The 22,931-nt window shown below is 43.2% G+C and overlaps 1 protein-coding gene across 1 annotated transcript in view; it reads right to left on the reverse strand.

Moving 5' to 3' along the window:
- engase (endo-beta-N-acetylglucosaminidase) overlaps positions 1 to 22,931 on the reverse strand; it is a 59,555-nt gene that overhangs the window by 12,224 nt on the left and 24,400 nt on the right. Inside the window, exons 8-10 of the mRNA XM_072558508.1 lie at positions 22,017 to 22,120; positions 18,958 to 19,066; positions 6,102 to 6,289 (exon numbers count right to left, since the gene is read on the reverse strand). Of these exons, the coding sequence (XP_072414609.1) occupies positions 6,102 to 6,289; positions 18,958 to 19,066; positions 22,017 to 22,120 (401 nt within the window). The remainder of the gene's footprint in view (positions 1 to 6,101; positions 6,290 to 18,957; positions 19,067 to 22,016; positions 22,121 to 22,931) is intronic.

Consider the following 22,931-nt stretch of genomic DNA (forward strand, 5'->3'; position numbering starts at 1 on the left):
TGAAATTAATCAAAGGAGACCTTAGACACATCTGTAAAGCCAAGAGCTCAGTTCAACCTCCATGGAATTGACATTTAGCACTTCTTCTCAAAATAGGCAGAAGACTGTTTAACTATGCAAAAAGTGATTAACTGGAGACACTGACTGCCATTTTCAAACCCAAATGGGAGGGTGTGTACCTGGCACTCAAGGCCCAGTCATATTGAAGCTTTGAGTGGTCTAATTACTAACGCTGAAAGGGTCAGCTGGAAGTCACTGCAAACCAGCCTAGGAATTTTCATTTTTGAGAGGGGTGGGTCAGCGGGCACAGATTTTGAATGGGGCCCGCTGCCAGTCCGACTTCACCTCTTGTATCTGAGCCAAGCCACAACCTGTTGAGTGCAGTATGCCAATAATCAGCAGGGGGCAGCAAGGTCCCCATATAACACTATCAGCTTTCTGACCTAAGTCAACTGATGTCTGAATCTGAAAATTGTTCAGAGTTCCCCTTCATTGGGAGGTGCACTGGTGGCTTTGTTCCATTTTCAAAGCTGGATAAAAATAAATCCCACTAAATCTGGTCCATATCTGAATATGGATTGTTTTTAAAAAATCCCAATCCATTTTGTTCCAAAAAAGATAAAAATACAGCTGTTCACAGTGTGTATCATTCTAAGCTTGGCAGAATCATAAAATACTTGCGTTCCTCCATCACAACAATTAGAGAAAAAGACAACTTTAATTTCAACTTAGTCTTTAACACACATTCATTTGTTGAAAACTCAACCATTCTTTTCTCTGGAAGAAGGTGTCACAGACACTACTGACCTCCAAGATCATACAGATCTTGAGGTAACACAAAAGCCACTGATTTAGGAATGGGAAGAGAAGCCATTAGCATCAACCTTCTGGCTATGACTAGACACAGATGAGAATTGAACCAGGTGAGTGCAGATACCCAGTTGCCCAACAGTGGAAAAGTGTTGTTTTTACCACAGTCATACAGCTTGCAATTTGGAGTGTTGATAAGAGCTGATGTTTTTAAACAGTAGAGGGGCAGAAACAAGATAAAAGAGGAAATTAAATAGATAATAAAAATACGATCATCCAAATTGAATTTTCAATCGACCAGATAGATAGCATTTCTTCCTTCACTCTCCTGCCCACTTTGTCAATAAATGTCCAATTCCATAATGAGCACGCAAATTAGACATGAAAGGAAGAGAAACACTAGTTACACAGTTATAAGCCAAACATGGTGCAGACCTGATCCCGAGTATGTGTATGCAGGTCAAAAGGCTGTTCCTGACAAGCTGGTTCCTCTTTAGGGTAGGCATAACATTGGCAAAGTCACAAATGTCTTTCCCCACCTCCCACCAAGTAAGATACATGGATAGAAACTGCTGGAGAAAATCAGCAGGTCTGGCAGCATCCATGGGGAGAGAAAGCAAAGGCAAAGGCAATGTATCAGGTCCAGCGATTCTGATGAAAGGTGAATTAGACCTGAAACACTGACTCTGCTTTCTCTCCCCATGGATGCTGCCTGATCTGCCGAGCTCCTCCAGCAATTTCTGTTTTTGTATCGGATTTCCAGCATCCGTTAGCTCTTTGCTTTATTTTGCTTAAAGATATTTGGACAGCTGGAACCTCTTCAGATATTAACCTGTCATTATTAAACACAATGAGAATCCAATCATTTATTCTGATTTTACTGAGTGAAGCAGGATTTGCAGATGGAAAGGTCAAGATCACCTAAGTGTGTGTTAGAAATAGAACCGACAGGACACAGATCCAATCAAAACAATTAATTTCCAAGGCATTGAGGGATTGGTGACACAAAAGCTGGGAGTGTTACAACTTTATCTGGGTCCTGGATGTATTAAAATTAACATAGAACATAGAACATAGAACAATACAGCACAGAACAGGCCCTTCGGCCCACGATGTTGTGCCAAACATTTGTCCTAGCTTAAGCACCCATCCATGTATCTATCCATTGCCGCTTAAAGGTCACCAATGATTCTGACTCTGCCACTCCCACAGGCAGTGCATTCCATGCCCCCACCATTCTCTGGGTAAAGAACCCACCCCTGACATCCCCCCTATACCTTCCACCCTTCACCTTAAATTTATGTCCCCTTGTAACACTCTGTTGTACCCGGGGAAAAAGTTTCTGACTGTCTACTCTATCTATCCCCCTGATCATCTTATAAACTTCTATCAAGTCACCCCTCATCCTTCGCCGTTCCAATGAGAAAAGGCCTAGCACTCTCAACCTATCCTTGTACGACCTATTCTCCATTCCAGGCAACATCCTGGTTAATCTCCTCTGCAACCTCTCCAAAGCTTCCACATCTTTCCTAAAGTGAGGTGACCAGAACTGCATACAGTACTCCAAATGTGGCCTAACCAAGGTCCTGTACAGCTGCAACATCACTTCACGACTTTTGAATTCAATCCCTCTGCTAATGAACGTAATACACCATAGGCCTTCTTACAAGCTCTATCCACCTGAGTGACAACTTTCAAAGATCTATAAACATAGACCCCAAGATCCCTCTGTTCCTCCACCTTACTAAGAACCCTACCGTTAACCCTGTATTCCACATTCTTATCTGTCCTTCCAAAATGGACAACCTCACACTTGACAGGGTTGAACTCCATCTGCCACTCCTCAGCCCAGCTCTGCATCATATCGAAGTCCCTTTGCAGCCGACAACAGACCTCCTCACTATCCACAACTCCACCAATCTTCGTATCGTCTGCAAATTTACTGACCCACCCTTCGACTCCCTCTTCCAAGTCATTAATAAAAATTACAAACAGCAGAGGACCCAGAACTGATCCCTGCAGAACTCCACTTGTAACTGGGCTCCAGGCTGAATATTTACCATCTACCACCACTCTCTGACTTCGACCGGTTAGCCAGTTTTCTATCCAACTGGCCAAATTTCCCTCTATCCCATGTCTCCTGACTTTCTGCAGAAGCCTACCATGGGGAACCTTATCAAATGCCTTACTAAAATCCATGTACACTACATCCATTGCTCTACCCTCATCCACATGCTTGGTCACCTCCTCAAAGAATTCATTAAGATTTGTAAGGCAAGACCTACCCTTCACAAATCCATGCTGGCTGTCCCTAATCAAGCAGTGTCTTTCCAGATACTCATAAATCCTATCCCTCAGTACCCTTTCCATTACTTTGTCTACCACCGAAGAAAGACTAACTGGCCTGTAATTCCCGGGGTTATCCCTATTCCCTTTTTTGAACAGGGGCACAACATTCGCCACTCTCCAGTCCCCTGGTACCACCCCCGTTGATAGTGAAGACGAAAAGATCATTGCCAACGGTTCTGCAATTTCCTCTCTTGCTTCCCACATAATCCTAGGATATATCCCGTCAGGCCCGGGGGACTTGTCTATCTTCAAGTTGTTCAAAATGTCCAACACATCTTCCTTCCTAACAAGTATCTCCTCTAGCTTACCAGCCCGTTTCACACTCTCCTCTTCAACAATACGGTCCCTCTCATTTGTAAATACTGAAGAAAAGTACTCATTCAAGACCTCTGCTATCTCTTCTGACTCAATACACAGTCTCCCACTGCTGTCCTTGATCGGACCTACCCTCGTTCTCGGCATTCTCATGTTTCTCACATACGCATAAAAGGCCTTGGGGTTATCCTTGATCCTATCCGCCAAAGATTTTTCATACCCTCTCTTAGCTCTCCTAATCCCTTTCTTCAGCTCCCTCCTGGCTATCCTGTATCCCTCCAATGCTCCAATGCTCTGTCTGAAACTTGTTTCCTCAACCTTATGTAAGCCAAGACATTCAACCTCCCTCGTCAACCAAGGTTCCCTCACACGACCATCTCTTTCCTGCCTGACAGGTACATACATATCAAGGACACATCGTATCTGTTCCTTGAAAAAGTTCCACATTTCCACGACATCCTTCCCTGACAGCCTATGCTCCCAACTTATGCTCCTCAGATCCTGTCTTACAGCATCGTTTTTACCCTTCCCCCAATTGTAAAACCTATCCTGTTGCACGCACCTATCTCTCTCCATAACCAAGGTGAAAGTCACAGAATTGTGGTCACCATCACCAAAATGTTCACCCACTAACAAGCCCATCACTTGTCCCGGTTCGTTACCAAGTACCAAATCCAATATGGCCTCCCCTCTGGTCGGACAATCTACATACTGAGTTAGAAAAGCTTCCTGGACACACTGCACAAACACCGCCCCGTCCAATCTACTTGATCTAAAGAGCTTCCAATCAATATTTGGGAAGTTGAAATCGTCCATGACTACTACCCTGTGGCTTCTGTACCTTTCCACAATCTGTTTCCCAACCTGTTTCTCCAAATCTCTGCTGCTATTGGGGGGCCTATAGTAAACACCCAACAAGGTGACTGCTCCTTTCCTATTTCTGACTTCAGCCCATACTACCTCCAAAGGCAGATCCCCCTCGAACTGCCTTTCTGCAGCCGTTATACCATTACTAATTAGCAATGTCACCCCCCCCTCCTTTTTTACCACCCTCCCTAATCTTACTGAAACATCTGTAACCAGGAACCTCCAACAACCTTTCCTGTCCCTCTTCTATCCACGTTTCCGTGATGGCCACAACATCATAGTCCCAGGTACCGATCCACGCCTTACATTCACCCACCTTATTTCTGATACTCCTTGCGTTAAAGTATACACACTTGAACCCCTCTGTGTGTCCGCAAGTATTCCCTGTCAGTGCTACCTTCTCCACATCCTCCCTACATTCTTGGACATCCTGACAAACAGCTAACCTACTTGCTGGACTACAAGTCCGGATCCCATCCCCCTGCCAAATTAGTTTAAATCCCCCAAAGTGTGCTAGCAAACCTACCTCCCAGGATATTGGTGCCTTCTGGTTCAGGTGCAACCCGTCCTGCTTGTACAGGTCTCACCTTCCCCAGAATGCAGTCCAATTGTCCAAATACCTGAAGCCCTCCCTCCTACACCATCCTTGCGGCCACGTGTTCAACTGCACCCTCTCCCTATTCCTTGCCTCACTGTCATGTGGCGCTGGCAACAACCCAGAGATGACCACTCTGTCCGTCCTAGCTTTTAGCTTCCAGCCTAACTCCGAGCTCCTGAATGACCTCCCCACCCCTCTTCCTACCTATGTCATTGGTGCCAACATGCACCACGACTTCTGGCTGCACACCCTCCCCCTTAAGGATTCTGAAGACACGGTCCGAGACGTCTCGGACCCTGGCACCCGGGAGGCAACAAACCATCCGAGAGTCTCGCCCATGTCGACAGAACTGCCTGTCTGTCCCTCTAACTATAGAGTCTCCTATAACTAGCACTCTCCTCCTCTCCCCCTTTCCCTTCTGAGCCTCAGAGCCGGACCTCGTGCCAGAGACCTGGTCACTGCAGCTTACCCCTGCTAGGCCTTCCCCCCCCAACAGTATCCAAAGCGCTATACTTATTGTTGAGGGGAACGACCACAGGGGACCCCTGCACTGCCTGCTTCCTCCCCTTCCCACCTCTAACTGTTACCCAGCTATCTCTGTTCTCTGACATAACTATGTCCCTGTAGCTTCTACCTATCACCCTCTCAGCCTCTTGAATAATCCTCAGCTCATCCAACTCCAGCTCCAGTTCCCTAACGCATTCTGTGAGGAGCAGGAGCTGACTGCATTTCCTGCAGATGAAGTCGGCAGGAGCATCGGTGGTCACCCCTACCTCAAATATCCTGCAGGAGGAACATTCTACTGCCTGCGCTGCCATTACTCTACACTTAGTCTCCAAAACAAGAACACTGAGTAGCTTACCTGTGGACTTTAAAGTTAGGTTAGAGGAGGAGGATGGGAGGGAGGCCCTACTTTGTAGGGCCTGGGATCCTGAACACACCCACTCAAATATCAATCACTTACCTTCCCGACCAGCTCTGCGCTCCAACTTCACTTCCGCCCAGCTCGCGCCGCTCTCTGCTGTCTTAAATGCCATGAAAACTTTGGGATGGCACTGGGATAGTCCACATTGAATATAAAGTTGTTTCTTAGAAAACATCTCTTAATTGGGAGGAGTGGTAAATAATGAAGAATATTAGAAATATTTATACATGCACTAACCTCACAGACACACTTGATCTGCTGGCAGGGATTAGCCCTTTAACCACAAGACAGCATCCTCCATTCCAGGCATCCTTTGAACACCCATGGGTCTTCACACAGCCATTGGCCGGATCCAGCTGCTGATCCACAAACAGAGGCTGAATTTCCTGTGCACTAAGATTAAGCCAACTTCCAGCAACCTCCACCTGCAGGAAGCAACACCACAGTGCTGGTAAATGACTCAAGCAAGATACAAAAATAGTGAAGTCTACTGGCAGGCAATGTGAAATGGGAATCAGTAGACAATTTAGATTCTGATTTTTATTGATGGTACTCAAAATAAAAATATTATTACTAGTATTGATTTTCTGCATTTTTAATCAGTGGATTAATTAATTGTTCAAACAACTAATCCAAAATACCAACAGCCTGGCATCATAATCAAATATTTCCAAGAATATATCCAAATTAAGAGCAAAACTGTTTTTAGGTAGTGCCTCTTATCAGTTCAGGATACCCTAATGGACTTTAAAGTCAATATAAAATGTAATTCTCCAAGTCTCCTTTATGTTTGCAAGTTACAAGTAACATTCATGTATATAAGTGCCAGGCAATTAACATCTTCAACAAGAGAATTTAACCATTGTCCCTTGACATTCAATGGCATTGCCATTTGCCGAATTCCCTACTATCAACCTCCTGGGATTACCACGGACCAGAAACTGATCTGAGTAGCTGTAAGTACTCTAGCAACTACAGCTGGTCAGAGGCTAGGAACCTTCAAGCTTCAGCCTCCCCAAAACCTATCCATCATCTACAAGGCACAAGTCAGGAGTGTAATGGAATACTCCCCACTTACACAAATGGGTGCAGCTCCAACAACACTCAAGAAGTTTGACACCATCCAGAAAAAGCATCCCACTTGATTGGCACCACATCAATAAGCATCCACTCCCTCCACCATCAACACTCAGTAGCAGTAGTGTATACCATTTACAAGATGCACTGCAGAAAATCATCAAGGCTCCTTAAACAGCTCTATCCAAGCCTGTGACTATTACCATCTAGAAGGACAAGGGACAGCAGTACAGAACAACTTGACCACCTTCAAGTTCCTCTTCAAGCCACTCAACATTCCAACTTGGGAATATATCACGTCTTTTCACTGTCACTGGGTCAAAATCCTGAAACTCTGTCCCTAATGGCATTGTGTTGTACCCACACAGATAGCCTGCAGTGGTATTTCAAGGCAGCTCACTACACCTTCTCAAAGGCAACTAGGCACAAGCAATAAACGATGACCCAGCTAGTAACACCCACACTTCACTATGACCACTCACTGTTGTAATGTAAGAACAATGGCAACAAGTATTCTGGGCTGAGCAAAGCAGCAGCAGCAATTGCATCCAGGAGCAGACAGTTTTAGTAATATTACAGAGGGGTAAACATTGGCCGTGATATCAGGGAGCGGTGCATTGCACTTCTTTTGAAACAATGCCGTAAGATCATTTAAAATCTCTTGAGAGGGCAGGTGGGGTCTCGCCTTCATGTTTTATAATTCCTGCAGGAAGTACTGTGCTGAGAGTGTCAGCCCCGATTACAGTACTCATGCCTCTGGAGTGAATCTTCAATCCACAACCTTCTACCTGAGAAAGTGAGAGAGTGCTACTGCTGAGTGTACACTGTAGATGCTCAAAGGTTCTTCTTCTTGCATATTATTGTCTGAAGGTCAAACTGGACCATGAACTGAGCAGTTCCGATACATCAAAGATCAGAGACATGAAGACTTGGAGAAGTGGTTATGCTACATCTGCATGTTTACTTTTACAGCTATTAAAACACTCAAGATATCATTGTAACTTGTAACATTGTAAATGCCACTACATTTTTGCAAGTGTCCAAGAATGAATGTACAATATGTATAAAAAATGATATGCAGCAAGGATTGACTATGAGCTTGTAATCTAATCAAAGGCTGCAATGCTTTGGACTGATCCTTTATTATGTTATCTAAACACAGATTTGATTATGTCTTTTATAAGGCTCCATATTATTTGTGGCAATATAGATGGAAATTTCGGATCATTACATTAGAAAGTCTTAATGTGCTTGGCTGTGGCTCTGTCTGCAGATTACTTTTAATATGTTCTATGAGTTGGTGCTTTTGCATAGTTAATGCAAGACTTTCCAAAAAATAGACATTGAAAATTGTAGCATTTGTTGGCAAGACTCTTTGTGATTGATGAGGTTTATTTTAGAAATGAAATATTTTTACTTGAACATTTTGACAAGTACCATTGTACTGTGGCTCAGCTCAGATGTTATTTGCAGTCTGCTCACAATGAGCCATAGTGGCCAAGTCCAAGTCAGAGTCAGCAGATTCCTTTTATTGTAAAATATTCAACCATGAATATTCAGAGTTGAGAGTGTGGTGCTGGAAAAGCACAGCAGGTCAGGCAGCATCCGAGGAGCAGGAGAATCGATGTTTCAGGCATGAGCACTTCATCAGGAAGGTGGCTATTCAGAAATTAGGCCATTCAGCCTATCGAGTCTGCTCATGGATGATAGGTTTCTCAATCCTATTCTCCCGCCTTCTCTCCATAACCCTTGTTCACGCTGATACTCGATAGCCTATTTATCTTAGTCTTAAATTCCTGATGAAGGGCTCATGCCCAAAACGTCGATACTCCTGCTCCTCGGATGCTGCCTGACCTGTTGTGCTTTTCCAACACCACACTCTCGATTCTGATCTAAGGCATCTACAGTTCTCACTTTCTCCCAACACGAATATTCAACCTCACCCAGGGCAGTGCATAGCTACGCACTAAATTGGTTAGACCACACCAGCAGTAATGTGTCTAGTTTTGGTCTTCTAATATCTTTAGTTCCATTGAGGGAGTGCAATGAAGGTTCAGCAGATGTGTTCCCAGGATGGCAGAACTATCCTATGAAGAGAGTTTGGGCAAACTGGGCCTGTATTCTCTCGAGAATGAAAGGTGATCTCATTGAAAGCTACATAATATTTAAAAGGGTAGGTGCAGGTAAGATTTCCCTCTGTCTTGGGAATTAAAATGAGGGGAATTAAAATGAGAGGGATACAATGGTCAAGAAAACACAACAACTCCACTATTTCCATAAGACCATAAGACAGAGGAGTGGAAGTAAGGTAATTCGGCCCATCGAGTCCACTCTGCCATTTAATCATGGCTGATGGATATTTTAATTCCACTTACCCGCACTCTCCCCGTAGCCCTTAATTCCTTGCGACACCAAGAATTTATCAGTCTCTGTCTTGAAGACATTTAACGTTCCAGCCTCGCCTGCGCTCCATGACAATGAATTCCACTGGCCCACCACTCTCTGGCTGAAGAAGTGTTTCCTCTTTTCCTTTTTAAATTGACACCCTCTAATTCTAAGGCTGTGCCCACGGGTCCTAGTCTCCCCGCCTGACAGAAACAACTTCCCAGTGTCCACCATTTTAAGCCAGGCATTATCTTGTAAGTTTCTATTGGATCACCCCTCAACCTTTTAAACTCTAATGAATACAATCCCAGGATCCTCAGCTGTTTATCGTATGTTAGGCCTACCATTCCAGGGATAATCTGTGTGAATCTCCGCTGGACATGCTCCAGTGCCAGTATGTCCTTCCTGAGGTGTGGAGCCCAAATTGGATACAGTATTCCAAATGGGGCCTAACTAGAGCTTTATAAATTCTCAGAAGCACATTTCTGCTTTTATATTCCAACCCTCTTGAGATAAATGGCAATGTTACATTCGCTTTCTTAATCATGGACTCAACCTGCAAGCTAACCTTTAGAGAATCCTGGATTAGCACTCCCAGATCCTTTTGTATTTTGGCTTTATGAATTTTCTCACTGTTTAGAAAATAGTCCATGCCTGTGTTCTTTTTTCCAAAGTGCAAGACCTTGTATTTGCTAATGTTAAATTTCATCAGCCATTTCCTGGACCACTCTCCTAAATTGTCTAATTATTTTCTGCAGCCTCCCCATCTCCTCAATACTACCTGCCTGTCCACCTAACTTTGTATCATCGGCAAACTTTGCCAGAATGCCCCCAGTCCCTTCATCCAGATCATTAATATATACAAGTGAACAGCTGATGCCCCAACACTGAACCCTGTGGGACACCACTTGTCACCAGTTGCCATTCCGAAAAAGAACCTTTTATCCCAAGTCTCTGCTTTCTGTCAGACAGCCAATCCTCAATCCATGCCAGTAGCTCACCTTGAACACCGTGTGCCCTCACCTTAATCAGCAGCCTCCTGTGAGGCACCTTATCAAAGACCTTTTGGAAGTCCAGGTAGATAACATCCACTGTGTTTCCCTGGGTCTAACCTACTTGTTACCTCTTCAAAGAATTCAAACAGGTTTGTCACGCACAACCACCCCTTACTAAATCAGAATGGTGTGTTGCTTCTCTGGTGCCAGGATCAAGGATGTCTCAGAGAGGGTACAGAATGTTCTTAAGGGGGAAAGAGGCCAGCAAGAGGTCACTGTGCACAATGGAAACAACGACATAGGAAGGGAAAAGGTTGAGATTCTGAAGGGAGATTACAGAGAGTTTGCCAGGAATTTAAAAAGGAGGTCCTCGAGAGTAGTAATATCTGGATTACTCCCAGTGCTACTAGCTAGTGAGGGTAGGAATAGGAGGATAGAACAGAAGAATGTGTGGCTGAGGAGCTGGTGTATGGGAGAAGGATTCACATTTTTGGATCATTGGAATCTCTTTTGGGGTAGAAATGACCTGTACAAGAAGGATGGATTGCACCTAAATTGGAAGGGGACTAATATACTGGTGGGGAGATTTGCTAGAGTTGCTCTGGAGGATTTAAACTAGTAAGGTGGTGTGGACCCAGGGAGATGGTGAGGAAAGAGATCAATCTGAGACCGGTACAATTGAGAACGAAGGTGAGTCAAACAGTCAGGGCAGGCAGGGTCAAAGCAGAGAACAAGGTAGGACTGATAAATTCAACTGCATTTATTTCAATGTCAGAGGCCTAACAGGGAAGGCAGATGAACTCAGGGCATGGTTACGAACCTGGGACTGGGATATCATAGTAAATTACAGAAACATGGCTCAGGGATGGACAGGTCTGGCAGCTTAATGTTCCAGGATACAAATGCTACAGGCAGGACAGAAAGGTGGAGGGTGGGGAGGGTGGGGGGGTGCAAGAGGGGCAGGGAAGTGGCGTTTTTGATAAGGGATAGCATTACAGCTGTACTGAGGGAGGGTGTTCCCGGAAATACATCCAGGGAAGTTATTTGGGTGGAACTGAGAAATAAGAAAGGGATGATCACCTTATTGGGATTGTGTTATATTGGGATTGTGTAATAGTCAGAGGGAAATTGAGAAACAAATTTATGAGGATGTGTCACTTATCTGTATGAATAATAGGGTAATTATGGTAGGGGATTTTAATTTTCCAAACATAGACTGGGGCTATGGAGAGGAATCAGTGAAGTGTGTACAAGAAAATCTTCTGAATCAATCTGTGGATGTACCTACTAGAGAAGATGCAAAACTTGACCTACTCTTAGGAAGTAAGGCAGGACAGGTGACTGAGGTGTCAATGGGGGAGCACTTTGGGGCCAGCGACCATAATTCTATTAGATTTAAAATATAGTGATGGAAAAGGATAGACCAAGGAAGGCTGGTAGGTATAGGGAATGCTGGATGATGAAAGAAATTGAGGATTTGATTAAGAAAACGAAGGAAGCATATGTCAGTTATAGACAGGAGAGATCGAGTGAATCCTTAGAAGAGTATAAAAGCAGTAGGGGTCTACTTAAGAGAAAAATTCTCTCTCATGCTCCTGTAATTACCTCTATGTAACTGTAACACCATTACATCTGATTTTTCCTCCTCTTTCAAACTGCAGACTGAACTCTACCATATTATGATCACTGCTTTCTAAAGTGTTTCCTTACTTTAAAATCTTTTATAAAGTCTGGCTCATTACATAGCACTTAGTCCGGAATAGCCTGCTCCCTTGTGGGCTCCATCACAAGCTGTTCCAAAAAGCCATCCTGTAAGCATTCCATGAATTCCCTTTCTTTGGATCGACCGACCACATTATTCACCCAGTCCACCTGCATATTGAAGTCCCCCATGATCACCATGACCTTGCCTTTCTGACATGCTGTGTCTATTTCCCGGTACATCTTGTACCCGTGGTCCTGACCATTGTTAGGAGGTCTGTACATATCTTCCTCAACAAGCATGTCCACAAAGACTTCAGCAATTTTTATAGATGCGCCATAGAAAGCATCCTATCTGGATACATCTCAGCATGGTTTGGCAACTGCTCTTCCCAAGACTATAAGAAGCTACAGAGAATTGTGAACACAGCCCAGTCCATCACACAAACCAGCCTCCTATCCACTGATTCCATCTATACTTCCTGCTGCCTCGGGAATGCAACTAACATAATCAAAGACACCCCCCACCCGTCATGTTCTCTTCAACCCTCTTCCATCAGGCAGAAGATATGACAGTTTGAATACATGTACAAACAGGTTCAAGAACAGCTTCTTCCCCTCTATAATCAGACTTTTGAATGAACCTCTCAGATGTTAATAGTGATGTCTCTCTCTCCACCTTCTCTGTAGCTGTAACACTGTATTCTCCACTCTGTTCTGCTATCCTCATGCATTTTGTAAGGTACAATCTACCTGTAAAGCATGCAAAACAACACTTTTCACAAAATCTCGATGCACACACGGATTGCACCTAAATTGGAAGGGGACTAACATACTGGCAGGGAAATTTGCGAGAGCTGCTCGGGAGGAGTTAAACTAGTAAGGTGGAGGGGGTGGAGTGGGGGGGGACCCAGTGAGAACAGAAGCAAGTCAAACAGTCAGGGCAGGCAGGGACAAGGTAGGACTGATAAATCAAATTGCATTTATTTAAATGCAAGGGGCCTAACAGGGAAGGCAGATGAACTTAGGGCACGGTTAGGAACATGGGATTGGGATATCATAGCAATTACAGAAACATGGCTCAGGGATGGGCAGGACTGGCAGTTTAATGTTCCAGGATACAAATTCTACAGGAAGGATAGAAAGGGAGGCAAGAGAGGAGGGGGAGTGGCATTTTTGATAAGGTATCGCATTACAGCTGTGCTGAGGGAAGATATTCCCGGAAATACATCCAGGGAAATTATTTGGATGGAACTGAGAAATAAGAAAGGGATGATCACCTTACTGGGATTGTATTATAGACCCCCTAATAGTTAGAGGGAATTGAGAAACAAACTTGTAAGGAGATCTCAGCTATCTGTAAGATTAATAGGGTGGTTATGGTGGAGGATTTTAACTTTCCAAACATGGACTGGGACTGCCATAGTGTTAGGGGTTTACATGGAGAGGAATTTGTTATGTGTGTACAAGAAAATTTTCTGATTCAGTCTGTGGATGTACCTACTAGAGAAGGTGCAAAACTTGACCTACTCTTGGGAAAAAGGACAGGGCAGGTGACTGAGCTGTCAGTGGGGGAGCGACCATAATTGTTTTAGTTTCAAAATAGTGATGGATGACAATAGACCAGATCTAAAAGTTGAGGTTCTAAATTGGAGAAAGGCCAATTTTGATGATATTAGGCAAGAATTTTCAAAAGCTGACTGGGGCAGATGTTCGCAGGTAAAGGGACGGCTGGAAAATGGGAAGCCTTCAGAAATGAGATAATGAGAGTCCAGAGAAATTATATTCCTGTCAGGGTGAAAGGAAAGGCTGGTAGGTGCAGAGAATGCTGGATGACTAAAGAAATTGAGGGTTTGGGTAAGAAAAAGAAGGAAGTATATGTCAGGTATAGACAGGATAGATCGAGTGAATCCTAAGAACAGTATAAAGGCAGTAGGAGTATACTTAAGAAGGAAATCAGGATGGCAAAAAGGGGACATGAGATAGCTTTGGCAAATAGAGTTAAGGAGAATCCAAAGGGTTTTTACAAATACATTAAGGACAAAAGGGTAACTAGGGAGAGAATATCAGTGAGGTGGCCTTTGTGTGGAGCCGCTGAAAACGGGGGAAGATACTAAACGAGTATTTTGCATCAGTATTTAATATAGAAAAAGACATGGAAGATATAGAATGTAGGGAAATAGATAGTGACATTTGAAAACTGTCCATATTACGGAGGAGGAAATGCTGGATGTCTTGAAATGCATAAAGGTGGATAAATCCCCAAGAACTGATCAGGTGTACCCCAGAACTCTGTGGGAAGCCAGGGAAGTGATCGCTGGGCCTCTTGCTGGGATATCTTTATCATCAATAGTCACAGGTGAGGTGCCGGAAGACTGGAGGTTGGCTAACATGGTGCCACTATTGAAGAAAGGTGGTAAGGACAAGCCAGGGAACTATAGACCAGTGAGCCTGACGTCAGTGGTGGGCAAGTTGTTGGAGGGAATTCTGAGGGACAGGATGTACATGTATTTGGAAAGACAAGGACTGATTAGGGATAATTAATATGGCTTTGTGCGTGGGAAATCATGTCTCACAAACTTAATGAAGTTTTTTGAATAAGTAACAAAGAGGATTGATGAGGGCAGAGTAGTAGATGTGATCTATATGGACTTCAGCAAGGCATTCGACAACGTTCCTCATGGGAGACTGGTTAGCAAGGTTAGATCTCATGGAATACAGGGAAAACTAGCCATTTGAATACAGAACTGGCTGAAAGGTAGATGACAGAGGGTGGTGGTGGAGGGTTGTTTTTCAGACTGGAGGCCTATGACCAGTGGAGTGCCACAAGGATCGGTGCTGGTACCTCTACTTTTCGTCATTTATATTAATGATTTCGACGTGCGCATAAGCGGTATAGTTAGTAAGTTTGCAGATGACACCAAAATTGGAGGTGCAGTGGACAGTGGAGAAGGTTACCTCAGATTACAACAAGATCTTAATCAGATGGGCCAATGGGCTGAGAAGTGGCAGATGATGTTTAATTCAAATAAATGCGAGGTTCTGCATTTTGGGAAAGCAAATCTTAGCAGGACTTATACACTCAGGTGTATAAGGCAGGTCCTAGGCAGTGTTGCTGAACAAAGAGACCTTGGAGTGCAGGTTCATTGCTCCTTGAAAGTAGAGTCACAGGTAGATAGGATAGTGAAGGTGGCATTTGGTATGCTTTCCCTTATTGGTCAGAATATTGAGTACAGGATTTGGGGGGTCATGTTGCGGCTGTACAGGACATTGGTTCGGCCACTGCAATCCTGGTCTCTTTCCTATCAGAAAGATGTTGTGAAACTTGAAAGCGTTCAGAAAAGATTTACAAGGATGTTGCCAGGGTTGGAGGATTTGAGCTATAGGGAGAGACTGAACAGGCTCTTATCAAGGTTTACAAAGTTATGAGGGGCATGAATAGGATAAATAGTATTTTCCCTGGGGTGGGGGAGTCCAGAACTAGAAGGTATAGGTTTAGGGAACGATATAAAAGAGATCTAAGGGGCAACATTTTCCATGCAGAGGGTGGTACATGTATGGAATGAGCTGCCAGAGAAATTGGTGGAGGCTGGTACAATTGCAACATTTAAAAGGCACTTGGATGGGTATATGAATAGGAAGGGTTTGGAGGGATATGGGCCCGGTGCTGGCAGGTGGGACTAGATTGGGTTGGGATATCTGGTCGGTATGGACGGGTTGGACCAAAGGGTCTGTGACTCTATGACATGACAACAATAAATCAAACTCAAACATAATTTAAAAATAAGGGGGATGTTCATTTGGTTTGAGATGAGAAGAAATTATTTTGGAATGTGAACCTTTGGAAGCTCAATCTTTTGGAGTGTCTTTAAGGTCGAAATTGATAGATTTCGGATTACCAGTGGTGTACAGGGTTATGGGGATGGAGTGAGTAAAACGCACTTGAGTGTTCAGTCAGCCATGATCGTATTGAATGGTGGGGTAGGCTCAATGGACAGAATGGCCTACTCCTTTTCCTATATTCCTTACTGATGCCTTTTATGTCAAAAAGGTCCAACAAGAATGAGATGAGTTCAAATGCGCATGAAAGAACTCTGCTGTCTGGGGTGGCACAATGGCTCAGTGGTAGCACTGCTGCCTCACTGCACCAGGGACCCGGGCTCAACTCCAGCCTCGGGCGACTGTCTGTGTGGAGTTGTGTCTGCGTGAGTTTCCTCCGGATGCTCCGGTTTCCTCCCACAATCCAAAGATGTGCAGGTTAGGTGAATTGGCTATGCTAAATTGCCCATAGTGCTCAGGGATGTGTAGGTTCGGTGCATTAGTTAGGGTAAATGTAGAATAATAGGTTTGGGTAATGGGTCTGTGTGGACTTGTTTGAGATTCATTCTGTGCTAAATGGAGTTTGTAGGAGAGTGCCTTTAATGCTGATTTGTAAACAGTCATTAAGAAATAGATTCACAAATGAATAAGAGATGTATGTCCAATATATTTAAGTGTTATTTACATGGAGTCACAGAACATTTATTTTACATGTGCTTGAATAGACTGGCAAATTTTATGTTTGTGCTGAACTACAGAATCAAGCAGAACAAACACTACTGCAGCATCAAGAATTCTCTGTAAAACACAAAGCAGAGGTGACAGTAACCATCCCCAAAGTCAAGGCAGCATTTGGTCCAGTACTGGTCAGTAAATTTCCAGGGGAAACCCTTCCAGTAGCTGGTCTCAACAGGATTTATGGAAATGCTCACCAGAAGTCAGTCACTGCAGCCTCAGGACATGACTGCAGGAGCTCCTCAGGGAAACATCCTGAGTCAATCTTTTTAAGTTGTGTTATAAATGACCTTCTTTCCCTCATAAGGTCATGAACTAGGCTGTTCATTGAGGATTCAACTTGTTTAATTCCACTTCTGCAATAATTAAGCAACCTGAGGCAACTTACAATAGAGCCTGAATAAACATAGGCCTGGGATTCAAGTCACTAGTACAAGTGCCAGGTCATGATTATCTATCTCCACATCCCCAATTTTAAAATCTACTGTTATCAACAAACCTCCTTCCACAAACAAACTGCCATCACTGAATCAAAGAATAAGTGATCTAGCCATATCAATAAAGTAGCTAAAAGACCAAGCCAAACACTTCCTGACTCCTCAGAGCTTCTCCATCATTTACAAGGCTCAAGTCGGGAATGAAATGGTGTACTCAAGATTCATACACTCATAGAGATGTACAGCATGGAAACAGACCCTTCGGTCCAACCCGTCCATGCTGACCAGATATCCCAACCCAATCTCGTCCCACCTGCCAGCACCCAGCCCATATCCCTACAAACCCTTCCCATTCATATGCCCATCCAAATGCCTCTTAAATGTTGCAATTGTACCAGCCTCCACCACTTCCTCTGGCAGCTCATTCCATACACGTACCACCCTCTACTGCACCTGGATGAACTTAATACAATAACATCACAAAGGAAGCTCATCATAAACAGGCTAGAGTTTTTACAGCACAGAAAGAGGCCTTTCGGCCCTATGCTATGGTGTTTCAAGTGTTCATCTGAACAGTTCTTAAAATGTGTTGAGGGTCCCAGCCCCTCCCATGCTTTTGGGCAGCAAAAACAGGTTTTCCAGAAAAAGGTTTTCTTCAAAATCTTCTAAACTTCCTGCTTCTTACCTCAAAACTGGGCCCCATGTTTACTGACCCCTCTACCTAAAGGAAAGGTTTCTCCCGAGCTATCCTGTCTCTGACCCTTCAGAAATTTGTACGCCTCAATCAGATCCACTCTCAGCTTCCACCACTCAGGGAAAACAATCCCAGCCACTCTAATCTCTCTTCACAGCTGAAATTGTGCTAATTGTATAAATAAGATTAGGTGGTTACAAGACGGGGAGGTGCACTCTTCTGCGATAACAGCATGTGTGTATACAACACACTAAAGAGAGTAGGAGCAAGAGAGAGAGAGCGCGTGTGAGAGAGAGAGAGAGAGAGAGAGAGAAAGAGCGAGAGAGAGAGCGAGAGAGAGAGCGAGAGAGACTCCCTTAAAAACTTCAATTTAAATCTAACACAGTGCCACTGAGGATTTGATCTGTGTTACACAGCCCTGTTAGGGGGCTATTGCTGGTCAATTTGGTTATTGGTTCTTTTATTGGTTCATTTAAAGAGCATCAGGAGACACATACTGACACTGGTTGGGGACTGTAGACTTAGGAACCATAAATTTCTGATTTCTCACTTTGTCAATGAATCTAAAACTAAGTAAAGATTGACATTTGGATCTCCTCACCAAGTGTCTGTCAAACCTAATAACACAGAGCAACTTCCTTGAGTAGTGCCTCCACCACTGGATGTAATACCCAGTCACTCCATTAGTAGCGTACAATTTACCAAGATTACAGCAAACATCCGTTCTTGTCCTTTCAGCATTACCACCAAGAAGCGCAAGAGCAACAAGATCATGACCATCCTCCTCAGACTATCCTGACTAGACTGCAAGCTGCTATTTCTGCACAAATGCTACTGGCATTTCCTGGATGTTCCCTGTCTAACACTATTGTTGAAGTCCTGGAAACACAGGGACTGCACTAGTCCAAGGAGGACCACCATCTTCTCAGGAGCATGGAGGGCAATTGAATGTACATATACCACCCTCTACTGCACCTGGATGAACTTAATACAATAACATCACAAAGGAAGCTCATCCTAAGGACATATTTTTAAACATAACGAGGAAGGTGAATCAGGGGAATGCTCAGTCCTACCATTGCAGCAATGATGACTAGTTACAAAAATGAATGTGTTCAACATTCTTTTTTTCATGCGATTAAATTCAAAATTAGTTTGCTCCACATAGGCTCCCTCCACATGTCTGCTGCCTGAGGACAGGGAGGGAAGGAGTTAACGTTGTACTGTAAAGTTAGTCACTCAAGTCCTACCTTTCCATTCCTGTAAAGATTCATTCCAAAGCCCTGACAGAAAGAGGTGGCAAAGGGCAAGCTGCAGATGCTATGACTGGGTAAGTATTCAGTCAACAAGTTCCAGAACCTAGAAAGAGACAGACAGACAGACAACAGATTCCAACACATAACAAATCCTTTCACAAAATGTGATCAATAATGTCAAACTCCCCCCACAACCTGACTTATATTTACATAATCCCTTCAACATAGTAAAACATTCTAAGGCACTTCAAACAAATGTTATCACATGTACAGATATTGGGCCAGGCAAGACAGACTTTGAAAGGAAGGGAGAGAGTTGGAACAGAGAAGTAGTTTTGGGAGGAAATCTCAGAGCAGCCCTAATGTCTTCTCTACCTGCAATAACTGCACAGAACTCATTCCCATAATGCTTGCTCTTTCACCCACTGTGTCAAATGGAACAATGGAAATGCCAGTAGCATTTGTGTCGTGTTGTTTGACACTTCAGTCGCATGGGGTAAATCATTTGGTGAATTGATGCTCTCTATTGGGTGAGACATTAGGACCCTGTGGCAATCTATTTGACTGAGAACACACTAGAGTCTACCTGGCCATGTTAAAATTAAGTAAAAGTCCTGCAGGTAGAAACAATCTTCAATTTTATAAAAATAATCTCCAGTCTCGCTGCATTCAGTTATGCAGTAAAGAGGCCACTGTCGATGAAAATGAAATTCTGGCAGTTACTGTATTGCAACTGGATGCTGGGTAATAATTAGCTGCCAGTACTAAAAATATTCTTTGACTGGAACAAAACTAAAACCAGAAATGGAAATTAGGGATAATATTAGACCCAGGAAAGGACATAAAAATTGGCTAAAAAAAGCAGCACACCTGCAGATTGGAAGTAGTTTAGATTTAGCAAAGAAGGAAAAAGGGATTGACTAAGAGAGGGAAAATCGAGTAACATAAAAACTGATTGTAAAAGCTTCTGAGGGTATGTGAAGAGAAAAAGGTCAGTGAAGAGAAAAAGGTCAGTGAAGACAAATGTAGGTCACTTACAGTCAAAAACAGGTTACATTTAAATTGGGAACAAATTGGCAAACCAATAAAATATACATTTTGGTTCTGTATTCATGAAGAAGGACACATGTAATGTCCCAAAATGTTGAGGAAAAGAGGGTCTATTGAGAGGAAAGAACCAAGTGAAATCAGTACTAGAAGGGAAATGGTGTTTGGAAATTGATGGGATTAAATATTGATAAATCCCTAGAGCCCAATAATCTACATCTCAGAGTATTTGAGGAAGTGGCCGTGGAAATAATGGAAACATTGGTGCCATATTTCAAGATTCTACAGTCTTTGGAACAGTGCCTATAGATTGTTAGGCTGGCTAATGTAACCCCACTGTTTAAAAAAAAGAGGATAGAGAGAAAACTGGGAAATATAGAATGGCTAACCTAGTGTCATAGCACAGAAAATGTTGGAGTCCATTTTAAAAGGTTTAAAAGCAGAGCACTTGGCAAATAATGAAAGGATCGGACAGAGTGGGCATGGACTTAAGGAAGGGAAAACATCCTTGATAAATCTACCGAAGTATGAGGATTGTAATTCGAGACATTGATAAGGAGGAGTCGTTGGATGTGGTTTACTTGAGCTTACAGAAGGCACACAACATTGGCACGGAAACAGTGGAATGACATAGTTAGGGAACTAGCTGGCAGATAGGAAACGGAGTAGGAATAAATGGGCAGTCAGTGACTAGTGGGTTACCACAGTGATGAGTAATTAGACTCCAGCTATTCACAAGATATATTCATGATTTAGATAAGGGAATGAAGTATAATGTCTGTAAGTTTGCAGACAGCACAAAGTTGACTAAGAGAGTGAGATATGAGGAGGATGCAAAGATGCTTCAGTCTGATTGGAACAAGTTGAGCAAGTGGGAAAATGCATGGTAAATGAAGTATAATGTTGTTATATTGGACATCAGAGTGAGAGGATTCAGGAGCAGGAATGCCTTGCTGCAATTGCACAGGGCATTGGTGAGACTATACATAGAGTATTGTGTGCAACTTTGGTCTCCTTGTCAAAGGAAGGATGTTCTGATTATGGAGAGAGTGCAACAAAGATTTATTAGACTGACTCCTGGGTGGCAGGACTAACATATGAAGAGATGCTAAATCGGTCCAGATTATACTCACTTGAGTTTAGAAAAATGATCTCATAGAAAGCAATAAAATTCTAACAGGACTAGATAGTATAAATGCAGGAAGGATGGTCCCAATGACCAGGGAATCCAGAACCAGGGATCACAGTCTTTGGATACAGGATGGACCATATCAAGAGAAATTTCTTCACCCAGAGAGTAGTGAGCCTTTGGAATTCTCTCCCAGAGAAAAGCAATTGAGGCGAAAACATTGAACATTTAAGAAGGAATGAGATATGGTGGCATGGTAGCTCAGTGGTTAGCACTGCTGCCTCACAGCACCAGGATCCCAGGTTCAATTCCAGTCTCGGACGACTGTCTGTATGGAGTTTGCACATTCTCCCCGTGTCTGCATGGGTTTCCTCCAGGTGCTCCAGTTTCCTCCCACAGTCCAAAGATGTGCAGGTCAGGTGAATTGGCCATGCTAAATGGGTCTGGGTGGGTTACTCTTTGGAGGGTTGGTGCGGACTGGTTGGGCCAAAGGGCCTGTTTCCACACGGTAGGGAATCTAATCATTCTTAAGGCTAAAGGGATCAAAGAGTGTGCAGTGATAGCTGGAATAAGTTACCGAGTTGAATGATGAGCCATGATTATAGGATTGAATGGCAAAACAGACACGAAGGACCAAATCACCTTTCCCTGTTCCTACCTTTTACCTTACTCTGTTTCTGTGACAGAGCTGCTATTCACAATATCGCTCAGCCTCAGTGCTATTCTACCCCAGCCCTTAATCCCGGTTCATCTCTGGGACATTGCTACAACATTCACCGCACCTGTTGCACATATTTTGTGTCATGTGATGAACTTGGTGACCTGATCGCCGCAAGTTTGGTAAGCATCAATATTCCATTGAACAATGTTGACTTACTTGTGTTGGTTTTGATGGAAGTTTTCCTTTCCCAAAGTCTCGTAGACCCAGCCAGGAGCAAATATAGCTGCGGAGAAGTTGTACTTGCGGATGAGTTCCAAAGACTGGAAGACAATGCAAATTACTATGAAGTTGTAACAGTAGAAAGAAATTTTGTGGTTAGAAGCTTTCAACAAATGGGATAATTAAGAACATTTTTGCAACTTGCGCAAAAATTATCCTTAAGTTTCTGCAAATTATAACAGTGCCAAACAGGGATTTGCAAAAGTTATCAAAATAAGTTGTACTTATAGAGTAGAAATCTTCATTGATATAGAACCTTGCCATTTCTCCAGACATCATGAAGTACTTTATACAGAAGGAATTGTTTTGAAATATTGGTGAATAAGCCATACAACTGTGAGATGGTCAGTTAGCCAATTTAATAATTGTAGAGATAGTGGAGGAAGAAGGTGGAACAACTACTGGTTTACTTCTTTAACATTCACCTGCAATAGGCAGGTAGGCTTTCTATTTAATGCTGCATTGAAGAGCTAACGAGTTCTGAAACTTTTACTTTTGAGCGCAGGGAATCAATTGCATGACGAACGACAATATCTTTTTACTAAAATTAACTTCCATTTATGTATTACTTTGAACTATTAGAAGGTAGTCTGAACGTACTTCAAAGACATAATTACATGTTCCAAAATGCACACAATTGTGTCACAGCTTCTCATATTTAAAATGAAATTGTTCCTTGTTCCTGGATTTGTAATTTGCTTGAGTAACATACAGTATACAAAAGGATGACCTACAATTGCCTTTTTCTTAAAAATAATCTCTGTCTTTGAGCTGCTGTACAGACTTTTATAAAATAACCATATAAAAAGGCTCTAGTCAATGCAGGAACTGGCAGGAAATCTGATATTCAAC

This window comes from Chiloscyllium punctatum, chromosome 39, assembly GCF_047496795.1.
Source record: "Chiloscyllium punctatum isolate Juve2018m chromosome 39, sChiPun1.3, whole genome shotgun sequence".
NCBI lineage: Eukaryota > Metazoa > Chordata > Chondrichthyes > Orectolobiformes > Hemiscylliidae > Chiloscyllium > Chiloscyllium punctatum.